Source organism: Garra rufa, chromosome 9, assembly GCF_049309525.1.
Source record: "Garra rufa chromosome 9, GarRuf1.0, whole genome shotgun sequence".
In the NCBI taxonomy this organism is placed as follows: domain Eukaryota; kingdom Metazoa; phylum Chordata; class Actinopteri; order Cypriniformes; family Cyprinidae; genus Garra; species Garra rufa.
The window spans coordinates 24,007,830-24,024,088 of NC_133369.1; the positions used below are offsets into that span (position 1 = coordinate 24,007,830).

At 35.7% G+C, this 16,259-nt stretch overlaps 1 protein-coding gene across 1 annotated transcript; it reads left to right on the forward strand.

Annotated features, from left to right (window-relative positions):
* Positions 1-4,224: 4,224 nt before the first annotated feature.
* Positions 4,225-11,637, forward strand: pdp1 (pyruvate dehydrogenase phosphatase catalytic subunit 1). The gene is made up of 2 exons (XM_073847446.1): positions 4,225-4,356; positions 6,761-11,637. Exon 2 carries the CDS (start codon positions 6,788-6,790, stop codon positions 8,345-8,347), a length of 1,560 nt encoding a protein of 519 aa, XP_073703547.1. The 5' UTR covers positions 4,225-4,356; positions 6,761-6,787; the 3' UTR covers positions 8,348-11,637.
* Positions 11,638-16,259: the final 4,622 nt, after the last annotated feature.

The following is a 16,259-nucleotide window of genomic DNA, read 5'->3' on the forward strand; positions in this document are numbered from 1 at the left end:
TAGCCAGCTATGAGGTCACCGAGGTCCGGACCTCGGTCATTTTTTATATTCAAAAATAAAATGTCAAGCTCTTCGAATGATTATTTAGCCGTTTAAACCACCTCATATCACATGAGTGTTTGCTGCGAGAAGCTAGCGCAGTGAAAGGGGCTTGAGAACGCGTTGAGTGAGAGCGCGAGTGCAGCGGCCTCCGTTTGTTGCCAGATCCACCTATTATACGTGTTTTTTGACTCGTTTGTCCAATTTAGTGTGACACTTTGGGACGTTTATAAAGTGGAAAGTTGAACGTTAGTTTTATGTCAGTGTCATTATTCTAACGTTATTTTTATAACTTGTTATAAAATAAAAATTCCCTCAGCTAAAAAAAACGAACTTTCCATGTAAAACATTATACTGAATAAAAAATCTTTCACAATCATCTACATGTCTGTCTATTTTGAAGTTTAGGCTATATGTAGTGCATTTGTGGGTGTTATTATAGCACAATTCTTAACACCTCACTAATTTTCAAAACCTGGTTATGGCCTTGTATGTTATATGTTGTATTCTCCAAATGTTGAATTTTAAATAGTTGTATTGATTGCATATTGGCAGCCAAATTTATACTGAATATGTTCTGGAAAGATTTGATTAATTACAGTTTTAATATGAGAAATAAAAAGTCTTTAATTGTAAAGCAGTATGGCTTTTTTTTTTTTTTACTCTTAGAGGGCAAACTAGTTGATGACAATGTGTTTCTTGATGGCCATGGTGGAAGTGTTTCAGTGTATTTGAGACCATTGCGATAAATTTAATATAGCTATTCAAAATACTGTACAGTTTGTACAATTCATGCCTGATGTTGCCATCTAGGAACAGGGAAACCAAATCAAACAATGCAATGTAATGCTGTAAAGTTGGCTATCTGAATTTTATCATAATTTTACCCATTAAAGCGGTTATCTTTACCATCATCGGAACAGTTGCCCCCCCAGAGATATTTGTCAGGAGCCGCCACTGTTTACTTGAGTACATTTTTGGGGTAACTAGTACTTTTAGAGTATATTTAAAGATAGGTACTTTTACTCTTACTCAAGTACATTTATAGGAAAAAACTTTACTTTTACTTCGCTACATTGATGGCGTTGCTTCTTTACTGTCCTCAGAAACGTGTCACATTTCATGTCTGATAAAACTGCGTTAATGCTGCTTTGTATACAGCTGTTACTATGGAAACCGTAATATTTCAGCGCTCCTAAAGCGCCCCCTGGTGACAGAGAATTCATTTTTCATTTCCAATACATTTTTTTCAGCAGTTTATGGTCAAATGATTGCAATTATCGACCCATGTTTTTATGCAGCAAACACAGAGTTGTAAATGTAAAAAGTGCCTTCTAAAAATCTAAACAAGTACAGTAATATTTATGTTTTAAAATATGTTTTAAAATATAATAAATTATATACTCAATTTATCCCTTTTAATGTTATAAAGGATGAAATGCCATAGTGTAGCCTAACATATTTTGTTTTTGTGTGAAACTGTATCTGAATTTTAAATCATGCCATTTTATGGCTTAATATTCTATTTTACATTGTCCAATCCCATTACTGTTTATTTTACTTTTGCAGATCTTAAAAATGGTTATGAATTGCTTTAAATTAATATTTAAAAATTCTGCAGATACACTAAATGAAATAAATATAATGAAATAAAATTACTTCCTTGATACTTGTTTATATTTGTGTATTAAAAACATTTTTGATTAGACTCCTATCTGATTTTCTATATTAAAAAAAGGTATTTTTTTTTTTATTTGGGTTAGTTAAATTAATTTTCGGGCCACCAAATATATATATATATATATAAATAAACACCTTACTTCAGCCAATGTTTTCAAGGAGAGGTGTGCGGAAGCTTTCCAAACAGTTTGAAATTCAGGGTTTTCACTTCATATCAATCAGATCAGAAGTAACTAGTAACTAGCTACTTGAGCACTTTTTCCATCGGATACTTTTTCACTCTTACTCAAGTAACTATTAAGATTGTTACTTTTACTCTTACTTGAGTAAATATTTCCATAAGTACTTGTACTTTTACTTGAGTACAGATTTTGGGTACTCTACCCACCTCTGTTCAGGAACAGGAATTATTACATACTTTTGATAATCGCTGTGATGCAAATCAATCAATATTTAATGCTGTCTCCTGACTTGTGATCCGCACCTTGTTTCACATTTCTTTTGTGTGTTCGAGTTTATTTTGTAAGGTCTTCAATGCTGTTTTATAAGCGAAGTGGAAATTTGTACGATATTTGTTGCAATGAGATTTTAGAGTCTTCTGTTTGTGTGTAGTCATTGATGTATGTATCATAAAGGACCTGTGTTTACATGATGTACATACATATCTTATTATATTCACTGCATATTGTTTATAAAACATGTTGCTAATGTTTATAGAAAGATATTATTCTAAGAATTTAAAATGAATAATATACTTACCTTGTAAGATGGAACAGCTTCATTGAAGGGGTGTAAACTGTGATTGGCATGTTTTTGGCATCTCTGCACAGAACACACACAGGCTGTTTGTCATCCAAACAGAAGAGTTTGAGTTTCTCATTGTGGAGACTGCAAAAAACCTCAGACCCTGAAGCACCTTCTACTGTGAATGACTCATTCTATTAAATTTGCACTTTATTCATATTCATGTTTGAGGGAAAAAAAGTATGCATGTTCACCCTATACTATATATACAATTATTTTAAATCAATCAGGCCATCATATTAGATAGATTTTGGCCATATCGTCCACTTTTAAGCCATTCATTCATTGACTTGCACTACTCAAAAGCTTCTTTCTTGCCTAAGTCAGCCCTGAAGCACTTTCCGCTGTGAATGACCCTTAAATCTTCAATATTAGGTCTTGTTTGGCTGTGAGTTACAACAGCCAGATAAGCCAAGAGCAAAAGTCATCAGGTGGCATTGACTGTGCTTGACATAATCATCATTTAGTGACATCAGTATTTGACAAAGAATTTCCTTACAGACTACAAGAAACTGTGAACAAAAGAGCAATCAAATCAGTTTTGGCATAATCAGACAGATAAAAAAAAAAGCTTATTTCAATTTAGACACAGAGATGAAGAATCAGCGTGAGAATCACAACAACGGTGACCATCAAAAAGCGTGTTGTAGCCAATCAGAACTCATCCATGACTCCCATCATGCATTGCGGCATGAATAAATGATGAGAGTTCAGAGTTGATCTGTTTATCTGAATATGCCGTTTGTCACCATTGTTGAGATTCATGGGCTGGTTCTTGATGTCTATGTGTGCCTATTTTTTTTTTAACAGGTTGTAAAAAAAACTTTCCACTCTGATAATGAACATTGATTTGCGCAGCTCGTCGGTAAACAACGGCTGTGTGTAGTATATACGGCTCAACGTGAAATCACGCACCTGATGGCATTTACCGCTGATTACAGAACCAGCTTTACTGACAAAACGCGCAAGCATGATCGGCCGATTCGAATCGGTGCATAGTCTTCTCTAGCAAAACGATCAGTTATTTTCTAAAATAAATTGACAATTTATATAGCCTACTTTTTAACCTCAAATGCTTGTCTTGCTCTGTGTATTCCAGTGCATGGCAGTTATTATGGTATGTTTGTTAAAAAAACTCCCATTTTCTCCTCCAACTTCAAAATCAAACAAAGAGGGTCAAACACCCTTTACAAAAAAAGGTAAAACAGCAATGTAGGACGATTTGAGTATAAATATAAGTAGAGAAATGCAATAATACATAAATAAAGAAAATAAAAGTAGAAATGTATGCCAAAAATCATTAGGATATTACATTAAGATCATGTTCGATGAAGATATTTTGTAAATTTCCAACCGTAAATATGTAAAAATTTAATTTTTACTTAGTAGTATGCATTCCTAAGAGCTTTAAAGGCGATTTTCTCAATATTTTTAAATTTTTTGCACCCTCAGATTCCATATTTTTACATAGTTGTATGGCTGCCAAATATTGTCCTATCCCAACAAACCATACATCAATGGAAACCTTATTTATCCAGATGATGATGTATAAATCTCAATTTTCAAAAATTGAATCTTAGAACTGGTTTTGTGGTCCAGGGTTATATACTAATGTATTATTTTGGCAGCTTTTGGTATACATACCGGAACAAGAAAGGTTAATCGTAGCTACACCTCTGATGACGTAGCAGCTATGTAAGTGAACCAATCATGTTGTCCGGTGGGAGTGGAGGCGAACAAGGCTTGCAGGATACGGGCGGGGAGAGTGCACATGAACTAATGTAGCCTGATCAAACATCGACCACAAACTCGGACAACCACTAATATCCTCAGGTAAGACTATTTCTCTTTTGTTAGGCTGTAATAAGTCGCGCATGTAGTTCGTACGACAATAGCGTGCAATGCTTCCTATACAGCGCATTGGAGATGCATTAGCGTTTGATATTTGCCTGCGGTACAGTCACGCAGTGAAACGGGGGTTTGCAGTGCAAACCGTGCGCTATCCGAATCACTTTTTCCGCTTTAAACACAGGAACATTCATCCGATTATGTTTCTCTACGATGATTTCTACTAAATTATGTTGCCAAGCCCAAATGTAAACAATATGGCACTAGTAGCGAGCGAGTAACGTTATGTATGCTGGATGATGTGGACGGGGCGTAGTAACGTTACTCAACTGAGCCTTTTCCCATGTTTTGCAACTTGTTTTATCGTTAAGTAATAAATTAAAATCGCTCTAACATCTGATATATTGGTTATCTGGGATGGTTGAAGTAACCCGCCTGGTGGTATGTTAAGGATACCTTCTTGATTTGAACTGCATGTAACGAAGCCGCGAGCTGTTTTAGGAGTACAGGACTTTCAGTTTAACCCTCTGTATGCATTCTGGTGGAAATCTTAATGTGTGAGTACTCGGTTTGCAGTAGGGTGTACATTTTTTTTTGAAGGGTGCTGATCCCAGTGTTGGAGTGTAACGCGAGTTACGTGATCAGATTACTTTTTTCAAGTAACTAGCAAAGTAACGCATTACTTTTTAATTTACTTTTTCAAATAAGTAACGCCAGTTACTCTGTCCTATTTACTGACTTCAGTATTCATCAAAATGAATTAAAACAGTAAAATGCAAACTCAAAATATACCGCAAACCTGCAATATTTATTACTTTCCATAAAAAGTAATGTAATGTAACGCAATATTGTTACCCCCAAAGTCAAAACAAAATGTAAAAAAGTGAGTAGCCTACACATTTCAAATGCCCTTTTTTTAACATTTCAGTAACAAAAGTGAAAATAAGAGAGGGCTAAATAGGAACAGAACTGTTCACCTGAGTTTCCATTGGATAAAACATACGCCATGTTGTAACTTATTAAATTAGTAATTAGTAAATTAGTAAATTATAATGTTTGCATATCACAAGAAAATAAGAACATCTGGGGTTGTGATGACAGACAGATAGCACTAGAGATGTCAAAAGACAATTTGGGTTGGGCAAAGAAAATTGCTGACAGAAATTCTTTTAAAAGAGGACCAACCTGAAAGGCAGGGAAGAACTGCAGTGCACATTGGGTTGCAGCAGTCTTGCTTTATGTAATAGGTAAATGTTACAGGGGACAGTAATAGGCCAGTGGGACAGGCAGTGCCCAATGCCAAGAATGTGGCAGCATGGGACTATAAATAGCCTTGGGACACTCTCCCATCCTGAATGGAATGGCTTTTCCATGCCTTGACCTTATAGCCTTGGCATAAGGTCCCTGCACACTGAGTTCAAAATTTTAATCCGAAATGTTCACGTTAAAAAAACAGCCATAAGTAGCACAGGTATATTTGTAGCAATAGCCAACAATACATTTTATTGGTCAGGATGATAGTTTTTTTTTCTTTTATGCCAAAAATCATTAGGATATTAAGTAAAGATCATGTTCCAGGAAGATATTTTGTAAATTATCTACCAAAAATATATCAACTTAATTTTTGATTAGCAATATGCATGGCTAAGAACTTAATATGTTCAACTTTAAAGGCGATGTTCTCAGATTTCAAATTTTTATGCCATCTATGCCAAACCATACATCAATAGAAAATGTATTTATCCAGCTTTCAGATGATGTATAAATAAATAAATACAATTCTTTATGACTGGTTTTGTGGTCCAGGGTCACATATGACCACAAGATCTATTATGTTTACACACTGCCTTTGAAACTTTTATCCATCAAAAAAAAAAAAAAAAAGTTTTTTTTGCTTTTGTGGCAAGCTTTTTGAGAATGCCATCTGACAAGTTGAGCACTGTATAGGTCTTTGCACACTGAGTTCACGGAAATTGGTGGTCTTCTTTTTAATATGTGGCTCCAGTATCGCTAGCAAAGCATCAAACTGAGCCACTAACATCCTGAAGTAAACTTTGAATCGCCCGGGATCATTCCCTCTTTTCCTCTTCTCTACTTTATGAATTATCTAAACAGATTAATTAATACGCATCAGACTCCAGTGTGCAAGGTTTCTGTTCGTGATAAATTTTTAGGATGACGAATACAAAAAAAAATGCATACAAAGACTTTGGTCTCTGTGTGCAAGGACCTTCAGTCATATAAACTACAGTCATGTGAAGGTATTTTCACATCAAGAACTTGATAATCATGTTGTAAAGCTTGTTTTAATTGTTAACCTGACTACTGTTTTACTTATATAGCTCGCATGTCATTTAACTTTTCTAATAGAGCTATGGTTTTCCTGCAGGTCCTTTGAGGGTAAGGTCAACTGATCATGGCTGCTACCTCCCAGGTGTTCAGGGTCATCCATGGCAGGAGCTTTGGTCGGATCCTGGTGCCAGCCATAACATGCCAAAACTGCAGTCGGTCTCCTCATCCATGCGTCAATGCATCTCAGCCACACAGCTTTGAAAAAAGATGGCAGCACCAGGTGCGGGGATACAGGACCTCACCTGCATGGCACACCTACTACTTGACCCCACCTCAGGTTAACAGCATTCTAAAAGCTAATGAGTACAGCTTCAAAGTTCCTGAGTTTGATGGCAAGAACCTCAGTTCGGTCATGGGCTTTGACAGCAACCAACTACCCGCAAACGCACCCATTGAGGATCGGCGAAGTGCAGCGACGTGCTTGCAAACCCGTGGTATGCTTTACGGCGTATTTGATGGCCACGCAGGCTGCGCGTGTGCTCAGGCACTCAGCGAGCGGCTCTTCTATTACATCGCCGTTTCATTACTGCCACATGAGACTTTGATGGAACTGGAGAACGCAATGGAGAGCGGACGAGCTCTTCATCCGATTCTACAGTGGCACAAGCATCCCAACGACTACTTTAGCAAGGAGGCTTCACGGCTGTACTTCTCTAGCTTGCGCACATACTGGCAGGAACTGCTAGACCTGAGCGTACCTGGGGAGCAGCCGGATGTGGCTGAAGCTCTTGTGAGTGCCTTCAAAAGGCTGGACAATGACATATCCCTTGAAGCGCAAGTTGGCGACCCAAATGCGTTCTTGCACTACTGGGTGCTTCGTGTTGCATTCTCAGGCGCGACCGCATGTGTTGCACACATTGATGGTAACGAGCTGAACGTTGCCAACACTGGAGATGGCCGCGCAGTCCTAGGCGTACAAGAACCTGACGGCTCTTTTTCTGCACTTACGCTCACCAACGACCACAATGCGCAGAATGAATCTGAGGTAAAGCGTGTGCGCTCTGAGCACCCGCATTCTGAGGCCAAGACTGTGGTGAAGCAGGATCGCCTGTTGGGCTTACTCATGCCGTTTCGCGCCTTCGGAGATGTTAAATTCAAGTGGAGTATTGATCTGCAACGGCGTGTTCTTGAGTCTGGACCGGACCAGCTTCATGAGAATGAGCACGCTAAGTTCATCCCACCGAACTACCATACACCACCCTACCTTACGGCTGAACCGGAGGTGACGCGACACCGCCTTCGTCCACAGGATCGTTTCCTTGTTATAGGCTCAGATGGGCTTTGGGAAACGCTACACAGGCAGGAGGTGGTGAGGATTGTAGGTGAACATCTCACTGGAGTGCATCAGCAGCAGCCAGTCACTGTTGGTGGCTATAAAGTGACCTTGGGTCAGATGCAGGGATTGTTGCAGGAGAGGAAAGCTCGCATCTCCTCCACCTTTGAGGACCAGAATGCGGCTACGCATCTGATTCGGCATGCGGTGGGGAGTAATGAGTTTGGAATGGTGGACCATGAGAGGTTGTCAAAGATGTTAAGCTTGCCAGAGGAATTAGCCCGCATGTATAGGGATGATATCACAATCATTATAGTGCAGTTTAACCCACACGTCATTGGTGGACAGTAGAAGCCGATGAACTCTTTCTTCCACATGCTCTGTTACGTACATTATCAATTCTAATCTTACGCACAATCTCATTACCGCATTATCAGTAAAATATCAGCACAGCAAAATGTTACTATACCATAGGGGAATGTATTACTCTGAGTGTATTTTTATTTTCACATATTCATGGCAGCTGCCTTTGAAAGGGTTTTAAATTTTTGGTATGTGAGCGGTGGTTATATGTGGAATTAAGCCAAACAGAAAAAGTTATGCTGAGCTCACCGCAGACCTACTATCACAATAAAACCGTCAAAATGCAACAAAACCATAAATCAAGACTGGAAATGTACTAATGTAGGTTCAGCAGATTTTGCACTGAGGAGAGACTTTATGTAGTGCTTGTATTGTGCCAAAATTAGCTTTTAATTTGTGAATGAATAAAAAGTAAAACAAAGGTCATTTAAAATGGCGAGAGAGGAAGAATGAGAATAGAAAGTAAAATAGGTCTAGATATGTACTTTTAAGTTGGAATGCTCTGTAACTAAGATATAGTACCAGTCAAACGTTTTTAAACAGTAAGATTTTTAATGGTTTTTAAAGTTGCTTCTGCTTACCAAGCCTGCATTTATTTGATCCAAAGTACAGCAATAACTGTAACATTTTGAAATATCTTTACTTTTTAAAATAACTGTTTTCTATTTGAATACATTTTAAAATGTAATTTATTTCTGTGATCAAATCAAAATTTTCAGCATCATTACTCCAGTCTTCAGTGTCACATGATCCTTCAGAAATCATTCTAATATGCTGATTTGCTGTTCAAGAAACATTTTTTTATTATTACTATTATCAGTATTTAAAACAGTTGAGTACATTTTTATCAGGATTCTTTGATGAATATAACGACCCAAAGATCAGCATTTATCTAAAATAATAATTTAAAAAAAGCTTTTGTAACGTTATACACTACGGCCCAGTTTCACAGACAGGGTTTAGACTAAGCCAGGATTAGGCCATAGTTCAATTAGGACATTTAAGTCATTTTTTATAAACATGCTTGGAAAAAAACATTACAGGTGTGCATCTTGAGACAAAACAAAGGCACTGATATATTTTAAGATCAATCAGTGCAATTTTGTTTCAGTTGAAACGGCTCAGACTTACATTTTAGTCTAGGACTAGGCTTAAGCCTTGTCTGTGAAACCGGGGGATAATCATTCAAAAGCTTGGAGTCAGTATAAGTGAATTTATTTATTTATTTTTTGGTAAGGAAATGATAGAAATTAATACTTTCTATTTAGTAAGGATGCTTTACTTAATCAAAAGTGATTATAAAGACATTTATAATGTTACAAAAGATTTACTTTTTCAGAAAATGCTTTTATCAAAGAAACTGGAAAAAAATCTACTCAGCTGTTTTCAACATAATAATAAATGTTTTTTGAGCAGAAAATCTGAATATTACAATGATTTCTGAAGGATTGTGTGACTGGAGTAATGATGCAAAAAATTATTTGAAACCACAGGCATAAATTACATTTTAAAGTATATTAAAGTAGAAAAAAATATTTTAAAAAGCAAAATTATTAAAATTTTGTACTGTTTTTGCTGTACTATGGATCAAATAAATGCCGGCTTGGTGAGCAGAAGAAACTTTAAAAACATTAAAAATCTTACTGTTCAAAAACTTTTGACTGGTAGAGTGTGTTGATTAGCTTCAAGTGACAGTATACCCAAAAATAAAATTCTGTCATTTACTCATGCTCATGTAAATCTAAACCTGTATGAGTTTCTGTTTGCAAAAACTAGATATTTTTAAAAATGGCCCTGTGACTGAAAGTCAGTGGGGCACAGTCTCATTTTGAACCCCATTGGCTTTCATTATATGGACAAAAAAAGTTAAGGTCCTTGCACACTGAGTCTGAAATTCTGATCCGAAATGTTCTCATGCTGTGTCAATGACGTTTACACACTGCATTTGACACTTCCATTCGTCATAAATTGAAAAAAAGTTTTCTGCATTTTTCACATCCCAAAAAAAACTTAACTCATAAAGCCTTTTTGTGTCTTACAGGTTTAGAATGACATATGAATGAGTAAATGCTGAAAGGTGACAGAATGTTGGTTTTTGAGTTAACTATCCCTTTAATGTTTTATTTAGGTTCTAATGAACCAAATTGCTAATGCCACTAATCAACCAGGGTCATGAAAGCAACAGTGAAGTGTGTTTCTCAAAATGTTCCTTTTCTTGCAGATATTGTATTTTAGTACTATTTGTGTTCTATCTTTCTTTGACTGATAAGTTGTACTTTTTGTACAGCATGTCTTTAGTAGATACAGTTTTTCATAAAGCATGTCTTGGAGTTCAAGGGTCATCAAAATATGGTTTGCTCAACCAAATTATCTAATTACTGTAAAAGTCCTGATAAAGAAGTTTGCTGCTTTTTTTTTTTTACCTGTACATGGAATCAAAAATTCCATATTGTTCTTTAACACTTTAACATGAAAATATAATTTAGGACAGCTACTGCACACAACAAGATTATTTGTTACTTTCATATCTTTCTTACCTCCATCCCTCTGACAGTGATGTTATATTTATAACATTGCTGGTCATTGCTGAAATTCCAGTTTGGTTTCTGGATGTGTGCTGAACGTCTCTGAAAGAAGAAGGATAGATATTTAAGGAAACAGAGGTTAATGACAAAACAAACCAGATATGCTCACACTTCTTATTAGATGCAAACACACCTTAATGGTTACACTACAATGGAGAAATGTAAACCTGAAGGATTTGCTTTGTAGATTGAGTTTCAGGTGTCACTACTTTTTTCAAGTGATTACCGGCCACAGGGTAGAGATTAGAACTTGAATTCTATCCTTTTTTTTTTTTTTTTTTGGTCCGAGGGTTATTGAACAAGGTTAAAACCATAACTCTGTGATTGTACTTTCTTGCCTGTTTTCAGTATGTTCTCAGCTCTTGCACAAGAACACAGCTGATTGCCACATGAAATGTTTGTCGAATGATAGTCAATCTGCAAACAGTGTTATTACAGTAATACTGTAATAAAGTTGTAAGCTTGCTGAAGTGTAAATAGACACGCTTTATATTGGAGAAGCAATTGCTTTATATTGTACTTGAAGTATATGTATGCTGCAGCATATGTTTGAATATTTGTAATATATTTAACAACATTTTGCAGCATGTCACAAGTGTATTTAACAATATTATTATGTGCTGGTGCATGGGCATGGCTTGTGCAAGTACTCTTGCCTTTTGTATTTCAAATGTTTTAATAAAATTGTAACCAAATAAATATTGTGCAATTTGTGTATTTGTTGAAATCAATGCATGAGTGAAGGTTTCAGTTTCTGAACTCAACAATCCAGATCAAGGTGACTTTTGTTGCCTGAAGCTGCATTTCATTCTAGGAATGCACATTTATTTCATAAGAATCACTGAACTTGAATTGTGTTTGGAATGCTGCCCAAACTGAGCAACTGGATCAGAGACGGGGGTCAAGTTATAGTGTCAGACCCCCGTCTCTGATCCAACTGCTCCGTTTGGGCAGCATTCCAAACACAGATCACAGTCTCTGATTTGGCAAACTAAGTAGGTCAGTCTATCTTAAGGCTCTGACATGACATGGCAATTCTAAAACTTCAAATGTCAGGAGTTCAGAGGGTTCAGGACATGCTTCTGCAGTTTCTCAGTAAAGGTTTTGAAGTTATGTAGCCTATGGGCCTGACTTACAAATGCAATGTTCTAGCCAAATGCCCACAGCCAGGTTGTTCATTGTCCTGACAATAAATTTAAAACTCTATGGTCTGAAAGAGGTGTCTTATGCTCACCAAGGCTACTGAACTTTCAGCAGCTATTACTCCAGTCTTCAGTGTTACATGATCCTTCAGAAATCCTTCTAATATGCTGATTTGCTGCTCAAGAAATATTTCTTATTAACAATGTTGAAAACAGTTGTGTTGCTTAATTTTTTTTTTCTGGAAGGTGTGAATCTATTGTAACTTTTGACCAATTTAAGACATCCTCAATGAATAAAAAAACACCTGACCCCAAACCTTTGAACAGCGGTGTATTAACATGCCACTATGTTATTCAAGACAAGACTTAAAATGCAATAAAATATCGCTGTTTTACAGTATCTTGCAGCGGTCTCTCATCTCTTTTTTCACCAAGAGGCCCAAAAAACAGTCAACAATCCTTCTGTCACTCTGACAGATTATTTGACTCTGGAAGAGCTGCGTTTGCATTTACAAAACTAATAAAGATATCCCAAAAGTTTGACACAAGCTGGATTCTCGTAACATTAGCAATCGAGGGAATTAATGAAGAAAATAAAGAAACGGGGTTTTAATCGTGCTATTTGCATATCATTCAATTCTCCGCCTGAGGGCGCCAAATGTCAACAAACGCAAATGGCTGGTACGTCTCAAAAACGAGTAGCCTATCGAAACCACTCGAAATTGAGACATGAAATAAACTAGCTTGAAAAACTATCCATAATTAACTTCCCATGTAGTATATAATGCCAAAGCTCTGCGTTAATTATCTATACATACTGTGTGGCGAATGACATTGACTGATCTACGTGGACAGTTGGCCGACTGACGTTAAATAATGATGTTGACGCAAATCTTGCTTATTTTGTTGTATAAATATTGGTCTTATCTGCAGCAAAACAACCTAGAAACTGTATAAAGGACTTTGAACAAACTCCAATAAGCCATGAAAGTTTAACTCCAACTCTGGGTACATAGGCTACATGCACGTCCTCACCTATATGGGCCATTCTAAAGAATTAGTTGGAAACGTCTTTTTCCACAAATTTGGTGTGTATGCAAATTGTATAATATCCAAGATATACATTTCTAGTAATTGTGGAGTTAATTCCCATACTGTATTTTCAGAACGTTTTGGAATAGGCCTATTTGTCCTCTCTCCACCGAAACACAAGTAATATATCATTTTAAAGAAGGGTTATTGACCTATTAAGATGTTGCTTATACACTATTTTCCTTGTAAATCTATATATTTTTTTCTATTTTAATAACGTTTTCAGAGGTAGATCAATAACAATTACAATTTTAACAATATTTCAAATGTGATTTATGAGATTTGTTGTATTTTAAAAAAAAAAAATCTTGGTGAAAGGGAAAAAGATGATCATACTGATTTCAAACTTAAGGATTCATTATTCATTAGTTTGCATACATTGAGCCAAACACCATCATAACATCTTAATTTAATATACTCTCATGTTTCGGTCATGACCACACATTTTCAGTAATGTTTTGGTAGCAACCACATATGTGACCCTGGACCACAAAACCAGTCATAAGGTTAAATTTTACAAAACTGAGATATATACATCATATGAAAGCCCAATAAATAAGCTTTCTATTGATGCATGGTTTGTTAGGATAGGACAATATTTGGTCGAGATACATCTATTTGAAAATCTGGAATCTAAGGGAGCAAAAAATCAAAATACTGAGAAAATCACCTTTAAAGTTGTCCAAATTAAGTTCTTAGCAATGCATATTACTAATCAAAAATTACCTTTTGATAGGTTTACAGTAGGAATTTTACAAAAAATCTTCATGGAACATGATCTTTACTTAATTTCCTAATGATTTTTGACATAAAAGAAAAATCAATAATTTTGACCCATACAATGTATTTTTGGCTATTGCTACAAATATACCCCAGCGACTTAAGACTGGTTTTGTGGTCCAGGGTCACATATTAAAACACTAATAAAACATACTAAAATACTAAAAATGTGCATAACTGTACTAAAAAATGTTGTTTATTTCCTCCAAATAAAGGACTATGTGTTCCCTTTGTCACTACTGAAACAATGATGACATGTTTCGGTCGTGACTGTTACGGTAGTGCAATTTTATGGCATTCCACCCCCAAAAAACAAAGATGTCACTACAAAAACTTAACCAAATGTTGCAATCATGACTGTTTCAGTAATAATTCTAGATACTTTTGAACCTTGCTCAAAGATGATATGGTTAGCTAGCACAGTTCTGACCAGTTGTACACATATGAAAACTAAATGTTATGGAATAACTCTCCAAATTTTTCTCCAAAATTTAAGTTTAATAATAGAAAAATGACGTTGGGTAGTGAAATTATTTAGTTACACACCTCAAAATGATGGGGTTTATCTACTCCCCATGTAGCTATGAGAGAGAGAGTGACACAAAATATTTCCTAAACATAAATGTTAGGAGTGTAGTCTCAATTAGTCTCAGCCTATGGACTAAAACATACACTTTCAGTTGTTTCAGCTGTGACATGATTTCCTTTTTTTTTTTTTTAATCAAAAAGATATTTTTAAAACAATGAAATAAAATGCAAAAATTATTTTAATATCACTTCATAAGTTGAAATTTAGGGGTTAGGGTTCGGGACTGCTACTTTCCAATTGCAAGTACCCACTAAATTATGATTTTACATATATTAAGCTTATCGATACTTTAAATAATACTGTGGGTTTTGGTTTCAACATAATAAAAGGATCTTAGTAAATGTCTAAGATTTGAATACTTAAATGCTTTTTAAATGTGTTTTGTACATAGCCCATATATCATTTATACATTTTCTGCATATTATTTACTTGTTGTGTTTTTGCAATAGAGCTGTAATAGCAGATTTTATATTATTTAATATTTATTCACTGTTTTTTTCCAGGACAGTGGCCAGATTACCCGGAGTGTGAGTGATTTTACTGTAAGCGTGATGATTCATTCCCACACCAGACATCCTCCTCCACTCAAAGCCAGAAAAACTCATCAAATCCACTGACTCATTCTGTCAATCAGAACTGGTCATTTAGCTATTCAAATGCACTTATATTTAAATATAATAAGCTTTTGACATTGCAGCGGTTATGAAACACACCTACACACAGATTCACTTCATATATTAGCTGGATCCATTTGAATTGGCTAATGACCAAAAAACTGAGTGCAGCTTTGTTTGCAGTACAGTCATGTCATTACAGACTTTTTCAAGGATTAGTTCATTTAGATTACTCTTGTGGATTATTGTGATGTTTTTATCAGCAGTTTGAACTCTCATCTAACAGTCACCACAGAAGATCCAATGATGTAATTGGTGTTAACTATTCTTTTAGATTCTTACTTTATATATATATATAAATCAATCTAAATTATTCAACCCCCCAGAGACTGCAGTACTTTACAAATGATTTTTGCTCTTTCTGAAGATCCGGGACTAAATTGCATCTACAACAGTTTTCTGGCATATTAAAAGTGATAATGTCAATATATAATGTAATGTTTTTGAGTTATAGGATTTTTTAATAACACAGCTATGTCAGAATTATTCAACCCCTATTCAACATTGCTGTTTTTTTATTTTTATGGTCAGAAACAAAATTGTCTTAAAACATACTTAAGCCTTTGCAAACTTATTAAAAATGGAATTAGCTTGGGGTGTTACACATAGTATACTCTTAGCCCATGCATGTGCTGAAGATTAGCAAATATGGTAAAGTCAACAGAGCTCACGCAAAATCAATAGAGAAGAAATAGTTTGCTATATTAGAAAGTCTAAAACTACATGAAGATTTCTAAGACATTACAAGTTCCTAGAGACACAGCTGGCAGCCGTATTCCTTAGATTAAAGTGTGTTGAACCAGAAAACCTTTGAGGCTGTTGAACAAAAAAGCACAATATCATAAAATGTTTGATCAGATCAACTGAGAAAAACTTGCAATGTACAGCCAAAGACTTGCAAGATGACCAGACAAAAAGAGGAAAAACATTTCAATGCCATGTAAAAGAAAAACACAAGACAAGTATGGGCTTCATGTTGAGGAATCTAGCTGAATACCACTCTTGACCAAGAAGAACAAAAAGGCTGACTTGAACATG

What these genes read in the sequence shown, in the direction of transcription:
- pdp1 (XM_073847446.1), top strand. Translation starts at nt 6,788, where the DNA reads ATGGCTGCTACCTCCCAGGTGTTCAGGGTCATCCATGGCAGGAGCTTT.